Source organism: Ammospiza caudacuta, chromosome 3 (genome assembly GCF_027887145.1).
Source record: "Ammospiza caudacuta isolate bAmmCau1 chromosome 3, bAmmCau1.pri, whole genome shotgun sequence".
NCBI lineage: Eukaryota > Metazoa > Chordata > Aves > Passeriformes > Passerellidae > Ammospiza > Ammospiza caudacuta.
The window spans coordinates 72,129,183-72,146,427 of record NC_080595.1 but is presented as its reverse complement, the minus strand read 5'-3'; the positions used below and the strand labels follow the sequence as shown (position 1 = coordinate 72,146,427).

Here is a 17,245-nt window from a genome sequence, read left to right as displayed (position 1 = left end):
AAGAACTTATTTTTAATAAATCTTTTTATAAAAACTGCTTATCTTTATTCAATTTTTCTGTCTTGCAGTATCCATATAAAATATTTCCTACCATTTGGTGTTTTAATGTGCAGTTGTATCGGTGTTCAGATAAACTCATTCTCTTGCAGTGTTCATCTGCATGTCCTGTGGACTGATCCTCTGTTGACGAGGCTGTTCCTGCTCCTCTGCTCTTCAGCATGTGGGTGGGAAAGGGCTGCTGCTGTCCTTTAGAGGATGAATTTCTGATGTGCTTTTCAGAGGGAGGGTTTGATTCCTGAGCTGGGAGTTGAGCTCTGGTGTGTGCCAGGTGCTGCTTCAAGAGAAAGTGGGCTGGAGAAATTTGGAACTGATTTTCTCCTTCAAATCCATTTCCCAAATGAATATGTGGCAGTGTGCCCTGACTGTTAACAGTTTATATGTACAGAGAAATAAGGAGGAGAAGAGGAATAGAGCTGATAGAAAATCTTCCCACAGGAACACATACTGGCTTTCACATCAGAAACACCTTTCCCAAATGCTTAAAAACGTTTAAATCATAATACACAAAATGCTTGGCTGTGTTTTTGGTACTGTGTTTTTCCATGTGTCACCTACCATGCTGAACTTTAGATATATACTTATAAAATAGTACATGCAAAATATGAAAATAAGTGTATAAGCTCTTGTAGTCATATACTGGCTGTTGTCTTTGGAGGAAAAAAAAAAAGAAATGTTTCAATCAATTCTGCTGGAGTTGATAAATTGGGATTAAACATTTGCAGCAAGCCCAGAATCAAAATTTCCCCAGAAACTTTCAGATAAAATCCTTTGTCCCTCACAGTTGGTCACTGCATTAATCTTTTGTGGAATTTCTCACATCTGCATTGATGCCTGCAGGGGGAATTTTTCATGAGGATAATTCCCTCTTGTTGCAAACTGCAAAGCTCTGGTTGTCAGCTAGTTTGCTGTGCACAAGGATAGATGTGTATGTGAGTGAGGTGTGAGTCCAGACTTGCTTTTCCAGCAGCCACCTGGGAGGAGATTTCTTTCTGAGCTAATCAAATCAAATCATTGATCTTGTCAAAATTTCATGTTTGACCAGGAATTGGTCTGTTACAGGGGTTGGTCAGAGCAAGTCTAGGCTGAGACTCTATGCTGGGCTTTGCCTGTGAGCAGACAGATCCAGGGGGAAGTCAGCATTGGGAGAAAAGTGAAGAGTGCATGTTGACATCCCTGGTTCATTTTCCTCGAACATTGGTGGAGAGTGCAGCTCAGTGGTTCAAGCTGAACAGACATCCCGGGAGGGCTGGAAGTGAGTGTGTGGCACTGCCAGGAAGGGACACAGCAAAGCTGGACTGCAGGGCTGCCATCACAGCATTGGGTTTTTATTCCCCTTGATCATGCACCTGCAGATTTCAGAAATGACATGCCAATATGTTGCTGCTTTCATTAAAACAGATTGCTTTTATAGCAGAAGTTTTGCAGGTCAGTCAACTATCTCCATCGTTCTTCTGTCTGGGAAAATTGATCGTTCCTCTTACCTTTTGCCAGCTTTTTCTTGGACTTTTTTTCCTATGCAAGAGGGGGAAATAGCCCACATATCCTCGTGCGTCTTGCTGGTAAGGAGGCTGGCTGTCTTGAAGCAGATGGTCTTGGCATCTGTCTTGCTCAGAGTTTATAATTGTCCCCAGTAAGATGGGGCTGCTCAGTCTTTGCCCTCATTACAAAGAACAAACATCGAAATTACTGTGCATCCAGAAAAGTCCAAGATTGTCTTGGAAAAATCCAATTTTTAGTAGCAGGCAGATGTTCGGTACTCTGTTTAACACTGTGGTCCTTAACAGCTGATTTAAACAGGGAGTCTTGCAGCTCGGGCAGCCTAGTAACACGATGTACTTTCCTTCTTTCTGCCAGCTGGTTATTACAAAATCCTGCTCCCATTCGCTAGGAAGACTCCATATGACAGCAGCCTGCACGGGGGAAACACGCGGAGGAGGGAGGGGAGTTTTGCTTGGAACACTTTATAAACAGCATAACCTATACTCCAGAAAAAACCAGTTGCCAGGAAGGTTGTTCCTCTGGAGACTACTTAAGGGACTTGTTACTGTAGGTTGACTTAACTAGCATACACTCAAAATTTTAAGCCTCATATTTTGCAGGAAAACATGGCTTTGCTGTTAGGCTTGCTGATAAGCAAAACAGACACCACGGCTGTCTTGCAGCACTCAGAGAAAACTACTTGTGGCAGGGTTATGTTTACAGAAGCTGCTTGCAGAATTTAAAGCTTTCAGAAACAAGCTGCAATAACTTTCAGCGAGCCATGGACCTGTTAATTCACCAGGCACACTGGAAGTTTGTCCTCAGACCTGTTTGTTATCTTCCATGACAGAATATTTAAAATGTGTTAAATGCACTGAGCCTTTCTGAGCCTCCTTTTGCCCTGCTGTGCTTCATGCCTCTGGGGGAGTGCTCAAATGAAACGTTGCTGCATTGGTCAAGAGAGTAAGAGGTTCTCATTAGGCCTTGGCATTTTTTTTGGGTAATCTGGAAGATGTCAGGGCTAACTGAGCCTGCTTCTCTGGTTTGGGAAAGGAAGACAGCAACACAAATCCTCTGGGGAGTCATTTCAGTAATAGGAACTTTGTGGAGCTTCAAGACCACTGACGGTTACCCAGACATAGTTCTGGGAGCTGCAAGTCTTTCCCACTCTCCCAGCATAATTGCCCGACAGTTGGTGTCTTGCTCCTATTCCCCAGCTAAACTCTTTAATTGTGTAATAAGTCTTTCTTTTTTTGGCAGACTTTAAACTCTTGTAAAATGATATTAAGAGGGGGGAAAAAAATAAAAATGCCCTGTCCTAGAAGAGTTGTTAACAATTTCACCTCCCACCTCAGCTTGCTCCAGGCTGATTTCCCCAGGCACCCCCAAGCCTTTCCTCAGGGCTGTTCATATTTTGCTTTGGCATCCCCACACAGTCCTGCTCTTTCAGCTTTTCTTCATGTTCTCTCTCAAACAATAATCCCCTCCAATATTCCTTGGAGATAAAAAGGGAACTCAGACTCTCAAATCATTTGTCAGGCCAGACATCTACAGGAAAAAGAAGGAAGGCCCATTCCCTGGAGTTTCCAAAACCTTGCTGAGTTTTATCAGAAGAGCTTCCCTGCTGCAAACTCCTTTCTCTGCACTGATGCTGATGCTTTGGGAGTACCTTGGGGCAGCAGGACAAGTGGGTTTTGTTTGCCCTTAGTCATTACTCCTCCAATATTAAACAAATTGAATAACATTATGGAATATTTCTTCAGATTCTGGATTCTCACATTTCTTGGAGCAATTTTTCTTTCATGAAGAAGAAGTTGGAAGTCATTTCAGGGCCTCTCCTTGCCTGGCAAGTCAGTTTGAGAGGTCAGCATGGGGTTGTCTGGTGAAGTCCTAGTCCCTTTGTCTTGGCTGCTCCTGGCTGATATTGGTGGAGAGACACCAGTGGAGAGACACAGGTTCTTCCCTTAGGGCACAGCTGCTGCTGCTGCCTCAGAGCTCTGACACCAGTCAGGCACCTGTCCCCTCCTCCCTGCAAGGGCAGTGGCACCCTCAGTGGTGGCTCCACTCTAGATATCTGCAGGTGGATGCAAGGGTGGGTTTCACATTGTTTGTGATTGATCCAGAAATGGAATTTCAAATATAGAATGGGGGGAATACCAGCTAAGACACTGAAGCATTTTCATTACTTACAGTTTTGTACTGTGTACACCACTGCACTTCCCTTCAGAAAACTGCTTAAACTCGAAGATGTATGTTGGTAATCCACCAAAAAGAGCAGGGACGTGGCACTGGTGCTCACATTTGAGTCATCCCTTGCAGGCAGTGCACAGCAGGCTCCTGCTCTCCCTGTGCAAGGTACTGGCTACTGGGATAAGGGATGTAACATGGGCTGTCTGCAAAAGTCTCCTTCTGAAGCAGGTAAAACTCATTCCATGAGGTCAAACTGCACCATGAACAGGGACTTCTCTTTAAGAGAAGAGATCCTTTCATTACTGCAGGTGGTTCCCTTCAAGGGCCAAGCTTGCTCTGCAGATGCTGCCCCTGTAATCCAGTGGAGGGGGGCAGGTATAAATATGTCTCTGAATGTAGGTCAGCTCTGAACTTCCACTGCCACTAAATCAGGTCTCTACTGACTGCAATTAAATGTCACATTGTGTTAACAAGCAGGAAAAAATCAAGAGTGATTTCCTACTGAACAACCCTGAGTATCCTGTCAAGGACAAGGGAGCAGCTAATGAAGCTCATGAAATCAAAGTTTTGTAATGAACCAGATGGTCTCAGCTGTTGAATTATTCACCAGAGAGAATGAGTGCCATTTCTTCAGGTGTGCTACTGGGTGATATGTCTTCTTGGCATCTGCCAAGAAAGGCCAGACATATGTTCCCTTTACGCTTTCTTTGTTCTTTCACAGTTGAGAGGCGCTTGAAGAACAACCTTTCACAGGTCACAATGGGATCAAAGCCTGGGGCCAGAAGTACATGCAATAAATGACAGGCTTTGGAGTGCAGCAGGAGGTCAGACCTTTGTTTAGGCAAATTTTGGAGCCTCCAAGGAAGCTAGTGTGACATCCAGAAAGGGCCCAGTTTTCCTGGAGGAGTGTGTAAGTGTTCTAACAAATTCCCCTCTGTGCTGCCATGGGCTCGCCATGGAAAGTTCATGTTGCAGTATCAGCTGGGATAGTTTGAGGGGCACCTGTTCTCTTCATTTTCACCTGCTTATGGACAGCATCTGTAAGTTCTGATTCACAAATGTGGTTTATAAATCACTATGAGCCTGTCTGAAAGAGAAATGCCCTCACCCCCACAAAAGGATTTGTGCAAGTAGAATTGCCCCTACCCCTGGTTCATCTCTGTGAGGATCCACTTTACACCAACCTGAAACATCTCCTGGTGGAGTTGTCCTACTGATGCAATTATGGCTCCACATCAGGAACAAGACCTGTCATCATGTCTTTGTTAGGTGGGGTTGGCACTGGCTGTGGCCACCATGAGTGGCCTGAGGAGGCTCCTGGGCTGGAAGCAGGGGACTGGCTGCTCTGGAGAGCTGATGCATGTGCCTGCAGGGAGGGTGGGGGGATGTCCAGTGCACCTGGGGACAGCAGAGCTGGGCAATGCTTGTAATGGTGATGCTGAGCAGATCTGGGGCTGAGTCTGACTTCCTTCACGGCCATGCAGTTCCCAGTCTCCAGGCTGTGGCTACAAGGGCAGAATGCCCTGTCCACACTGCTTTTAATGGTGTACTCTGTACCTAGCCCTTGAGGAAAGGGGAAGATGTGGTGATTTCTGTGCAGGTGTGATCTGGGAAGAGTTGTGGAGGGCAACATTGGCCTGTGGTTACTGCATGGAGATGATCTCTGAGCAGGTCAGGGGCAGTTGTGCCGGGGTATGGCAGTGGGTAGACACAGACCCCACGCAACATCCCTCAGCAGCGGCCTGGCCACTGCAGCAGTCAGCCAGCACTGCCCTGTGTCCCTGGGCACACACCCAGCGGCTCAGTCATCAGGAGACAGGAACTGAATTCATTTAGAGGTCTCTCCTATAGGTAAAAGAGATCAATAAAAGAGAAGGGGTAAGGGCATAAAGCAAGACCTCAGAAAGGAAGGCTGTAACTCTGCTCTAAGAGATGTGAAGTAGAAAAGCACAGAGTGCATTAAATAAGCACTGTTCATTTTCTCCTATAATATCACATAACTACCTCCAGAATGATAAATGGCTTTTATCTGCCCTGTATTAGAGATAAGGTTTTCTTTAAAATTACCATAGTTATTGGATTTTTTTTGCCAAAGATGTATTTGCTGTAGCCTGAAGTGTTTCTGATACTACCTGGCAATCCCAAGCAAGAGATTACCTGAGGGTTTATTAAACTCCCTCACTAACCAAAGAACCAGGATGGACCTCTACTCCACTTCTGTAATTTGCATATCACCATACTACCTCAGGGAAATAAATGATGGAAGACGTGCTTCTGTTTTGAATTTTAACATCTGAGAGAGGTCATGTAATTTATTTTTTAGCCTCTTTCTATTGGTTTCTTAAACAAATGATAATAAGCTACTAGGCTACTTACTCTAATACTAGTTAGGAAGAAAAACCTGCACAGTGCAGGAACCCATATTTTTATACTTCATTAACAAATCAGGACTTGCAGCTGGACTTTTGCCACCCCATTATTTGAAAAATGGGAGTTGAGCCATTCTGTGCTGCAGCAAGCGTGGCCATTCCAACACACCAGATATTAGTTTAGGATATGGCAGCCTCCTGCATTTTGATGAATCTCCTCATGGCTCTGCATCGTTAAACAACTTCAGTACTTAGTGTACGAGGCTTGTAGCAAGGCTGGCTCTCACAAAGAAGGCATTTCTTACTCATTTTCCAGAGGCTGTGGATCTCTTGGATTGTGCATTGCCTGGTTCAGGGATGGCAATAGGTAGCTCAGCCCTGAGGAGAGTGCTGTGCCCAACATCTTGGACACAGAGAATTGTACACATCTGCATAGGTTTTGATGCAGAGCTGAGGACATGGTGCGCACCCACACTGCCCTGCCCTGGGTGTTGCAAAGCCCTGGCCCAGGTGGGATGTGCAGGAGCAGAAACAGGAGCTACGTTTATAGAATCATAGAATATCTCAAGTTGGAAGGGATCAAATGAAGATCATCAAGACCAACTCGTTGCTCCTCACAGGACCTAAAACTAAACCAGGTTAGTAAGAGAGTCATGCAGAGATTGCCTGAACTCTGACAGGCGTGGTGCCATGACCACTTTCCTGGGAAGCCTGTTCCAGTGACTGGCCACCTTCTGGGGTAAAGAACCTTTTCCTCATAACCCATCTGAACTTCCAAGAAACAGTTTCATTCCATTTTTTCATGTCCTGACACTGGTCACTGGAGAGAGGAGATCAGCACCTTCCCCTCCACCACTTCCCTTGAGGAAGCTGTAGACTTGGAGAAGTTGGAAACCAAAGGCAGTTAAAAAGCCCACATACAAAAGACATGAAAGTGGTGACATCTTGTATTTTAATGAAAAGTTTAATATCAAAATTCATCTAAAGATAAGAAAAAAATCCAACCTGCTATATATTTTTATCTCCCCCATTCCTTAGCTCTTTGGGGAACGTCAAAGGCTCCCAGGGGCACTGCAGACAATTCCAGCCTGCAGAACCCCAGCACTGCTGCAGTCCAGGGCACCACCTCTGCCAGCATCAGTGCAGATCCAGGGTCTGACCTCCTTATGCCAGCAGAGCAAGGTGGTGAGGCACAGCACTGGAAAAGGCACCAGGAAATATTCAACTAAACCCCAAACCAAAAAAGACCAGGTTGCACTTTTGTCTCTTACATATATCTCACTGATCAAAAACCACTTGCTGCAGCCTTTGCAGGAGTAATTTCAATCAAGCTGTTCTTTGAGCACATGAACTAGGGAAGCCCTGTCTTCTGTGGCTGAAGGCTCTTGAGGATGAGGAAGGGGAGCTCTGGCAGCAGCTTATCCAGCAGCTGAGTGTCTCTGTCCCATTGTCTCCCATGTCAGAATTGTTGAAGTCACTTTCTGCAGCCAGACTGGCTTAAAAAAACCTAAGTCAGGGCATTCAGAAGTTGCCCAAAGAAATAGGTAGGAACTTAGTTTGGTGGTGGTTTCTGTCTGCCAAATTCAGCTGATATTTGCCAGTGGGTTCAAGAACATTCTGTTCTTGCCTAAAGTTTGTTCCATAGGAAACAAGGCCACAGTAAAAAAGGTGCAAATCAAAGATGATCACTTTACAGAGAAGTAACACTTGACACTTTCTTAAAAAGACACCTCATCACAAGCACTCTCCTGCCCGAGGGCTGGTCCAGCTCAGTCAGCAGAGCTTCCCAGGGCAGCCCCAGAGGGATGCTCTCCTTGCTGGCATGTTCAGGCATGGGGCAGCCTGGAAAAGCCATGCTCTAATGCTCCCCCAGACAAACTTTAACAGAAACCTCTGTCCTCAATGGGACAATGTACCCACTGGCAAATAAATTGCTATACAATGTATCTTCTCCTATTGCCAGTTCTTTTGACAACATATAAATATAAAAGCCAGTTCATTTTGTTAGCAGTCACCGAGTGCATATTGAGCAACTTTAGCCAGTGACACCAAAATCCTCTTCAATAACGCTATGGGGCCAGATGGTTTGCAATCACACATCATAAATTCCTTTCTGCTATTTCCATCTTGTATTTACCCAGCTCAGTGTGTAACAGCTACTGGCGTTGAAGGCTTCCTTTTTCAGAAACATCTGTGGTTTTGATAAGTCTTTGTAGGTATGGAAAAGCCTGAAGTCCTTGAGCTCCAGCTCTCGGAGCAGGCTGTACCAGTACCGCACCACGGTGCTGTCATTGCCACTGACCTCAAACCCAGGCCAGTGCATGTGCACCTCAAAGACCAGCTGTCCTATCTGCTCAACAACATCTTCCAGGATCAGGTTTTCCAAAATTTTCCACTCGGCGCTCTCCACATCTGCCTTGAGGACATCGATCTGCAACAAAAGCACCATTACTATGTGAAAACAAGAAACTTTGCAGTTATATAATATCTGAGGCCAGGGTTGGCTGTGTGTATTTTTCAGTATACATAGATTTTCATTTTGTATTAAAAAAATAAATCAAAAAGTCTCAGAGGACTAACACAGCAGTACACAGAGTTTCATGCTTGACTGTTCACAGCCCTTTTCCTCCTGCCTCCAGCTCAGGGTCAAAAAGCTGTGTATTCCAAAATCCTCCTATAACCAAAGCATGTAACTGGTTCCTTCACAATTCTTGGGTGGCATCACAGCTATGAAAAAAAGAAACAGAACCAAATGACAGACCCAGACCCACTAACAGGGATTACCTGCACCATAGAGTAGGGTGCTCATGAGCCATATGCTACATGCATCATACAAGTGCAAGAGAAGAGCAAAGCAAAAAACAAATGCTGTGAACAGCTCAGGTGATCAACTGCCCTTGGCCAAGCTGCTGGCTGCAGCTTTTGCAGGCATCGCTACAGATGCTGAGAGAGGAGGACCAAAACAAAGGATAACTATGCAAAGAGTCTTCAGGATTTTAAGGGCAGCTCCTCCAAAGGAAAAGGCACAGCAGAAAACAAGACATGAAGGAGTTTGAAAGGAATAACAGATCCAACAGATAAGAACCATGTTCTAGTTTTGGACCATTATTTAATTTTGTAGTGAGATATTCAGCAATCCAGCTTCTCACAGCTGTGGGTTGACTTTGTTTGGAGATTAGCTGGGGGAGGCAAGCTGATTTTTTAACATAAAAAGAGCATTTCATCACCATTTCACACCTGGTAGAAAACAATGACCACAGCGCAGCAGTGGTCACAAGCTGCAGAGCTCAGCTTGTTTTCCAGAGCCCAGCAGGGGAAAGTCCTACACCATGAGAGCAGGGTTTGCCTGTGCCAGTTCCACCTGAGCTGATGCTTCTGCCCATCTGCTCACACTCAAGATGGGTTTGAAGTGAAAAACTGAAGACTTTATTTAGTCAAGAATACCAATAAAAAAAAAAAGGTGGGGGAAATTAAAAAAGAAAAATCCCCAAAAATCAAACCAAGAAAAAAAAAACCAAAATGAAACCAACAAAACCCCCAGATTCTCTCTGGCAGTCTACCTTAACCACTTGTGGCAATATCAAAAAAGGCACCTGTGAAGGTATAGGAGAGAAATTTGGGCAGGTAATTTAAAAGCACTTCCAAGGCAGCTGTTCTCCTGAGCTGCCCATGCCAGGGCAGCTGCTGGTGCCATGCATGCCATGTCCCATCTGTGGGGTTCTGCCCTGGGCACAGGGCAGGGCTTGTGCTGTGAGCACCTCTCCAGCCCAACCAGAGCTGCGCTTTGCATGGGCCATGGCCAAGAAACCACAGGGCCATGGCAAGGGGTGGCCACATCCTCCTTCCCTTGTTCCCTGGAGGGCTGACTGGAGGTGCCAGGGGCTGAGGTGCTGAGGTGCAGGGCTCACAGCCACGTCAGCCCTCCTCAGGGGCCGTGCCCCAGCACTGTGGATGGGCATGGCATGGCATGGCATGGCAGGAATCTGTAGGTGCTGGACACTTGCCCATTCTGGTCTCCACCTGTAAAACAAGGGTGGCAATCACTGAACAGGGGCTGAGTGCATGAAGGGCTGTGGGACTTGCATGGAACAAGCTGCAAAACAGCTGGAAACAAAACACCACATTTTCAGAGCAGGACTTGAATGAGCTCCATGGTCACAGAGCGAATCCTAACAAGCCAAGCCACCGCTTGTGTGCTCATTAAGAAGGCATTGTGCCTCCTTCACTCTGTAGGAGGCAGGGGGCCAGTGGAAAATGACCAAGGGACTGTGGAATTAAAGCCCATATTGTGGTATGTGCCCATGGGGAGCAGAAAGGAAGGTTGCACAGACAACCTTAGCTCTGGTATTTCCTAACTTGCCCCCCTAACAAAGAGCCTGTCAGTCTGTCTGTCCGCGGGTCAGTGAAACAGTTGAACGCAGGGCTCCTTTGGGTTCAAGGGGAGGCTGAATTTAAATGATGCAGCTCATGACATTTCAGCTGGTGGGTGAGCCCACTTGTTCTCCTTCATACATTTAAATTGGTTATTTATTTTGCAAATACCAACTCACATCTCTACCTGCAGTGCAGTTTCACAGGCAGCTGGTTCCACACGGGTGCAACCACCACAGGACCACACTGCCACACTTAACGAACCACAGATTTTTATCTCTGGGAGACTTATGTAACTTTGAAAGCAGACAAATTATTCAAAGCCTTTTTTTTTTCGGGGGGGAGGGGGTGGATGGATAGGGGAAAAAATGTTTCTAGGCATTTGGTTTTGTTTTCCCATGATCTTACTTTATGGCATCAGTAGGACATCTTTTCCCATGGTAATGTTTCCAGTCCTTCAGGTTTGTTTGTTTTTCTCTCGTGACACTAACTGCTGCTCAGGCTGCTCAGCAGGCACTCTGCATGCTCTGTGCTGTATTTGCAAAACTGATCTGAAAAGTGGCTGGGAACCAGTGTTTCAGTAGGAGAAAATGAGTTACCACAATAACAGCTTGAACACATAATGAAATGACCAGGAAAGAAACAAGAGGCTAGTGGAAATGTGCTGCATACACAAACCAGAGGGTCTTTGTTGCTCTTAGTGCACTGCACAGAAACCTGGAGGGAGGAAGGTACCTGTCTCAACCCACCCTTTCTGCCCTGAGTCTCCAGTGCATGCCATGGATAGTGCAAAATGAATGGTAGAACAGCTCTGTTTAGGCATATCTGAGCAAATTACCAGCATCCTGCTAACACCAAATGCAAGTTTTGTGATGATTAGACAGCTCAGGAGATATTTACCATTGGTGATAAGCAGCACACTACCGATAAGAAATGCACTACCACCTTCCAGTTGCCTTGATCCAAAGTGCCAGTGAAAGGATTAGTGGGCAAATCTATAAATTCAGAGCTCTAATTCACCCGGGAGCACAGCTGGAGTCTGCTGCTGTGAATAAATCCTGGAGGGCAAAGATCTACAGTGCCTGAAGGTAAAGTGTGGCAGTGAGTTTCAAACACTCACAAAGGCTGGTTCCTCTTATCTTCCACAAATCCTCTTATCCTCCATGAACTAACTAGGTTATCACAGAAAAGTTAAAAATGTGGATTTTAGAATGTTTTCTCAGTTTAGCTCCCTGGAAAAAGCACTGCAGCATTGCACCACTTACACTTGGAGGAAAAAGCAAAAAGAGGGGGCCATGCTCGTGCACAACCAAGCATATAAAACAGCTGAAAAATTGTGTTTTACTTAGTGAAGGTCAACATACACTGTATGAAGGCTCATTTCTTCTTTTTAGGGTAATGACTTGTTACAAGTGTGCATCATTTCCTAAAGCAGAGATCTGAGCTCTGTTCACCTTGGCTGCTTTTGAAACACCAGGGCTAACGGGGATTTCAGGCTGTGCTGCCCCGTGGGCATCATTTAAAGCTCCCCGTGGAGAAGAGTCAATTGAGAGTGAGTAGCTGGAGGAAGTAATTTAGCTGTATTACTTCCAGCATGAGCTCAGCATGTGGAAGTGGAAGCCAGGAAAGGCAAAACCAGCAAATGCAGGTCAGGCACAGAGGATCCAGTTCTGTGGGAGCAGGTCTGCAGTGTAAGCTTGGGAGGAGGGAGAGGAGAGCTGGCTACAGCTTTCAGGCACGGGGACAGAGCTCAGAACCACCTCAGCCTCCTGAACTGCAGGGCTGCTTCCACAGTGCAAGAGAAAAATATTCCTCTGCTCCCTTTGATACCTGGTTACCATTCTGACATCAGCTGAACAGCAAGAAAAAGTCTGCTGGGTTGTGCATCAGTTTTCCCCCTCTTTCCCTAAATACAATTCTCTGTCCTCAGAAAACAAAACTCCAGAGAAAATTGTTTAATTTACATTTTGATAGCATGTCTTTGCAGGTAACAGCAGGTGCTTGGGTGTGTTTTGTTTAACTGCAACTTCCCTCTTATCCTTTTCCCACATGCAGATTTTCAGCATGATACTTCCCTCATTTTCTTTCCTCTCAAAATACATCCACAGCCTGTCCTCACCAGCAGGAGACGGCTTGGATGTAAAGTCCCTTTCATTCCCTTTTATTCTTAGTGAAGGCTGTAATTGATGGCAGCCAGGATGCCACAGAGCCTAATAGCAAATTATGCTCCCAGCAGCTTGTGACTGTCTCTTCCCATGCTCCCTGAGAGCAGTGGGAAGGGGAAACATCCTGATTCTCTCTGAGCCATCTGCTGGGAACACCAGGGCTGCTGGGGGCCTGGCCAGAGCAGCACGGGTGCTGAAATCGGGAGGAAAGTCAATCACTGCTGAGCAGTGATGTACAGCCCCAACCAGCAGCACTTCTCTCTCAAATGACTGCCCTTCCTTCCTGCTCACATTTACACCTCTCTTGGTGGTCTGTACAGCCAGTTTCAAATTGGCTCTGGAACAATTGTGTCATTTGAGATTATCCACTCCCAGTGTGACAGAACGGGCACATCTTCAAGAATCTGCTTAAGGCATCAAAGTCACAAAGCTGATTTGTGCAGTTGGGTGCTTACAGGGTCTTTGGTCTTTTTTTACAGTAAAGGGCAACTGTCCAGTTGTAGTTACTCATACAATATCCACATCACTGAAACAGAAAGCCTGCAGTGAGTGCAAGCAAGCTTCATACCTCTGCTCTCACCCTGATTCTCCCCAGCCTCACAATTGACAGTCTGTTCTCCCAGTTCTGGGGATGTACTTCCATGAACCCATTACACAGCAGGAGCAGGATATTAAGTAATACTATGTTTACCACTTAAATCAGAGAAAATGTTTCAAAATAATCTTTTAAAAACTTATTTAACTTTCTCACAGCCAACTATCAGCACAGCAACAGCTTGCCAGATGCAGTAATGGCCCCAGACAAATGCACCCATCCAGGAATCCCACCCAGCACAGGCAGGAGGCACCAATCTCAGCTGCGTGCTCAGGAGCACTACGAGCACTTTGCTCTCCCGTGGGGGACTGTTTCTAGCAAAGATCCATGCTGGCAGCCCAAGTGTTTCCTTCATGCAACCTCAGAGCCCCGGTCTGGGGGTAACCTGGCACTTCAACTCCCCAGCTCTTCCCTTGGTCTCTGATGCCAAGACATTCCCCATATACTCTCTCCATCTGGAAGGAATTTCTCTCTGAGGACCCATTCCAGAACAAAAGATACATAGATCCCATCCAGCCCAGTTAACTGGACCAGTGAAGCAAAGACTCTTACTCCAGTGGACAGGCAGAGAAGAGACCTTTCAGCTGGCAGAAGGTTCCTTTTAATGTCACTTCACCAATGGACAACATAATCTTTGGACAAACAACCCCCAGATGATTCACAAGGTCAGCATGGCCTGAAATCCTTTCTCCCTGGCTGCAATTGGTCAGGTGGTCACAGGTTTTCACCTGTAGCCTTCTGTCACCACATACATCATTCTTTTCATGGGACCAATTCTTGGCATCTTTCCTCTTTTGTGCTGGACACTGGACTAGTCAGAGACAGCAGGTCACTTGTTAATCATCTTCTGGTCATACAAAAATACAGGTCCCCAGGCTAAATTGATTTTCAGACAGGTTTGATGGGTTTAGCTAGCTCTACACTATAATGATCTTAAAGCCAGACATCTTGTCTAGCTTGCTACCCAGCAAGACCAAGGTTCCTGTACAGTGACCCAGTGACACAGAGAACAGGTTCTACAAACCCTGCATGGAGCAGGCACACACTGCACGTGGACGTGGCTGAGGGAGAAGCCCTTCCCTCACAAAAAAAACTGAGCATCAAAGATCTTTGTTCCCCATTTCTTTAAACTGAGACCAGTCTCCAGAGCAGGCAACAGGAACCTCACCACTCACTAGCTGAAGACTCAAAGTGATGCTTCCTCAGAGGAAATGGTGAAAAGTCACTGTGAGGACATAAGCCTTCAAACAGTGACCTCCTCATCTGCTCTGAGTGGCAGCAGCTCACAAGTGTGCACCTCTGCTCAGAAACACTGTGCTCCAGCTCCCATTTGCATCCTGTTGCCTTTTCCAGTTCACATGGCTGTCCTGCTGTACACTAAAAGATGAAAACAACCCAGACCCCTCGCCCAGTCCTTAAATCCAATGTCTAGATTGCCCAAGTAGGAAAAATCCCACAAGGAGTCTGCAGAAATCCTGACTTTAAATAAATTCACAGCCTGATCAGCTGCAAAAGCTCTGCTTGCCAATGCCCATGCTGCAAACAGACATTTTAAACACTGCATGCACTCCTCCAGCAGCTGCTCTGTGTGCAGCCTTGGCTGGGCATAGGAGTTGCTCTGCAGAATGTGCATTCAGCCATCCAATCCTGCAGGAGATGTCCTGCTGCCCTCTCCCCCCACAGAGAGGGGGAAACCCTTTCCTTTCTGCTCTTTTGGTCTTCTCTGCCAGACACTGCTGGATGCCTGTGGGAACGGATATTTACTCAAAAGAATAAATGGTATATGCTGGACCTTCCAGCCTCTTCATTAGAGAGGAACAAGCATTTGCAGTCTGTTTGTGCTGCACCAAGCATGGATGGTGGGACACAGCTCTGTGCTTGCATAAAGCCACGTTATCCTGGTCTTGCTGAAAGTGAAAACCAGCAGCAGCAGGTCAGGCACACTGCAGCAGGATAAGGGAGCTGTCAGTGCAGGAGGTTTGCAATAGAAGGCAAATGGTAAAGTGACACTTGATTCCAAAGCCCTGAAGGGCAAGATTTGCAAGTGAGTGCATGCAGTGCATGGGACAGAGGGCTTAGCCTACCATAAAATAGTTGCACAGACTAAATAGCATTTTGGCCTTCTATAGTTTATTAACACAGTGCCCATGGGGGCTTTCAAAATGTAGGTAATTGAAGAAAGGAATCAGAGTCCCATCTTCAAAAAATGTCCACCACACCTTAAAGGACACCTCTTGCAGGATGAGAATCAGCAGCCCTGGTATATCCAAGTAGCTCCACTTAAATCTGGTGGAGGATTTGGTTCCCATCTGCACTTGGCAGAGCAATAAAGTCCTTTGAGACTGCACCCCTCCATGGGGATCTATATGTGTCATTCCATTTCTGGTTCAAGGTGCCAACCTGCCGCCCTTCTATTTGCTTGCAACCACGACAGGAAGAAAGCTGCATGTACATTCCTGAAAACATGAATAAAAACCATCACAAAATGCTCACACAACTCAGATTTCATCTGGGACAGGCATTCAGGAGGGGCAGGAAGAACTGCTAAGCCATTGACCTCTGGATTTCAAATTTTTGAGAACAGAACCTTAAACTGCTGTCAGATGAAAAGAGAGACCAGAAAGGATCCACACACTAGGGTGAAAGTACTGAAACAAGATATGGCCAAATCCAATGACAAGAACTTGTAAACTATGACTGGAGGAAGGACAAATGTGGGGAGAAGAAAAATTACATTTTTAAAGAAAGCTCCTTGAGGCTCTGAGTAGGGCATTTGTCTGAAGTGCTTGTCAGTGTCAACACCACTGGGAAATTGTGAGAAAGATAGGCAGCGGAGGAAAACCAGGATGCTCATAGAAAGGGGTTGCTCCCGGTTCTCATTAAACCCATGCCACACCATGGACCACCACCCTGATCAGATATCCAGTACTTCAGCCAAAATAAAACCGTAACATTCACATTACTGTGTTTAAGCCAGGGTTAGTGGCTTGAGGAGGAGCTGGGGAGTGTGCACACAGGTCTGAGCTCAGCAGGTACCTGCACCTGGTACCGCCCTGTGAAGCAGGGCAGGCTGCCCAGGCTCCTGCTGAGCTCCAGGTTTGACAGGAGGAGGGAACAGGACTGCCTGGTTTCCTGCAGCAGCAGCACAGCTCCATGCACTGCCCCACAATTCCTGCAGCCAGTGCCATGCTCCTCTGAATGCAGCTCTTAGACACTGCAATAGTCAAATAGCAAGGTGGAATTGAGCACAGCTTGCACAGCCCTCGTGCAAAGCTGGGGGAAAGCAGATTTTTACTACCTGATTTTTTTCTGAAGGGTCTTAGCAACCATAACAAAGGTAGCAAAAAAAAAAAAAAAAAAAAAAAGGAAAATAAAACCCTAAAAAAATTGTCCTTCCCTTCTCATTTTTAGCAGATGATAATATCCTTTGTAAGTGCCTTTATTTCCTATTTTGAAAGATGACCTGAATAAGTTCTGCTTCAACACTTTCATTACAATTCAGGTGTTGCACTAGGCCTTTTCCTAGGGGAAGAAAAGGCTATGGATTGCACCATATTCAGCCAAGGGTATCATTAAAAAGATCTTTCCTCCATGCCTGACAATTGCATACTGAACAGCACCTTCAGGTCGCTGTCTAGAAATACCAATATTCTTAACAATGTCTTGGGAAGAGCCCCTGGTGGAGAGAATTTAAATGAGGCAAAAGGAGATGTAAGAGACCAAGAGAAAACCTGTAAAGGAAAGTGCATGAGGCACTTTGTGCACACAACACCAAAAGCAAGAGGTGGTGAGCAGTAAATCACTATCCAAAGATCTTTGCTTCCAGAAACATGAGGTTGTCAAGCCCATTTTTAGTTGCAGCCAAACTCTTCAACCTACCTACAATTAAAATACTTCAGGCAGCAGCAGTCACGGCTGATTAAGCAAATACAGACTTATCACCACCTTGATTTCATTATCCCTGAAATGAAAAAATACATACATGCAGGAAAGAAACTCTGTGTGCCATGAGCTTG

At 45.9% G+C, this 17,245-nt stretch overlaps 1 protein-coding gene across 1 annotated transcript in view; it reads right to left on the bottom strand.

Moving 5' to 3' along the window:
- Positions 1 to 7,054: 7,054 nt before the first annotated feature.
- The window catches only part of METTL24 (methyltransferase like 24), a 44,575-nt gene continuing 34,384 nt past the window's right edge, over positions 7,055 to 17,245 (bottom strand). Inside the window, exon 5 of the mRNA XM_058802405.1 lies at positions 7,055 to 8,529. Within this exon, the coding sequence (XP_058658388.1) occupies positions 8,215 to 8,529 (315 nt within the window). The 3' untranslated portion in view covers positions 7,055 to 8,214. The remainder of the gene's footprint in view (positions 8,530 to 17,245) is intronic.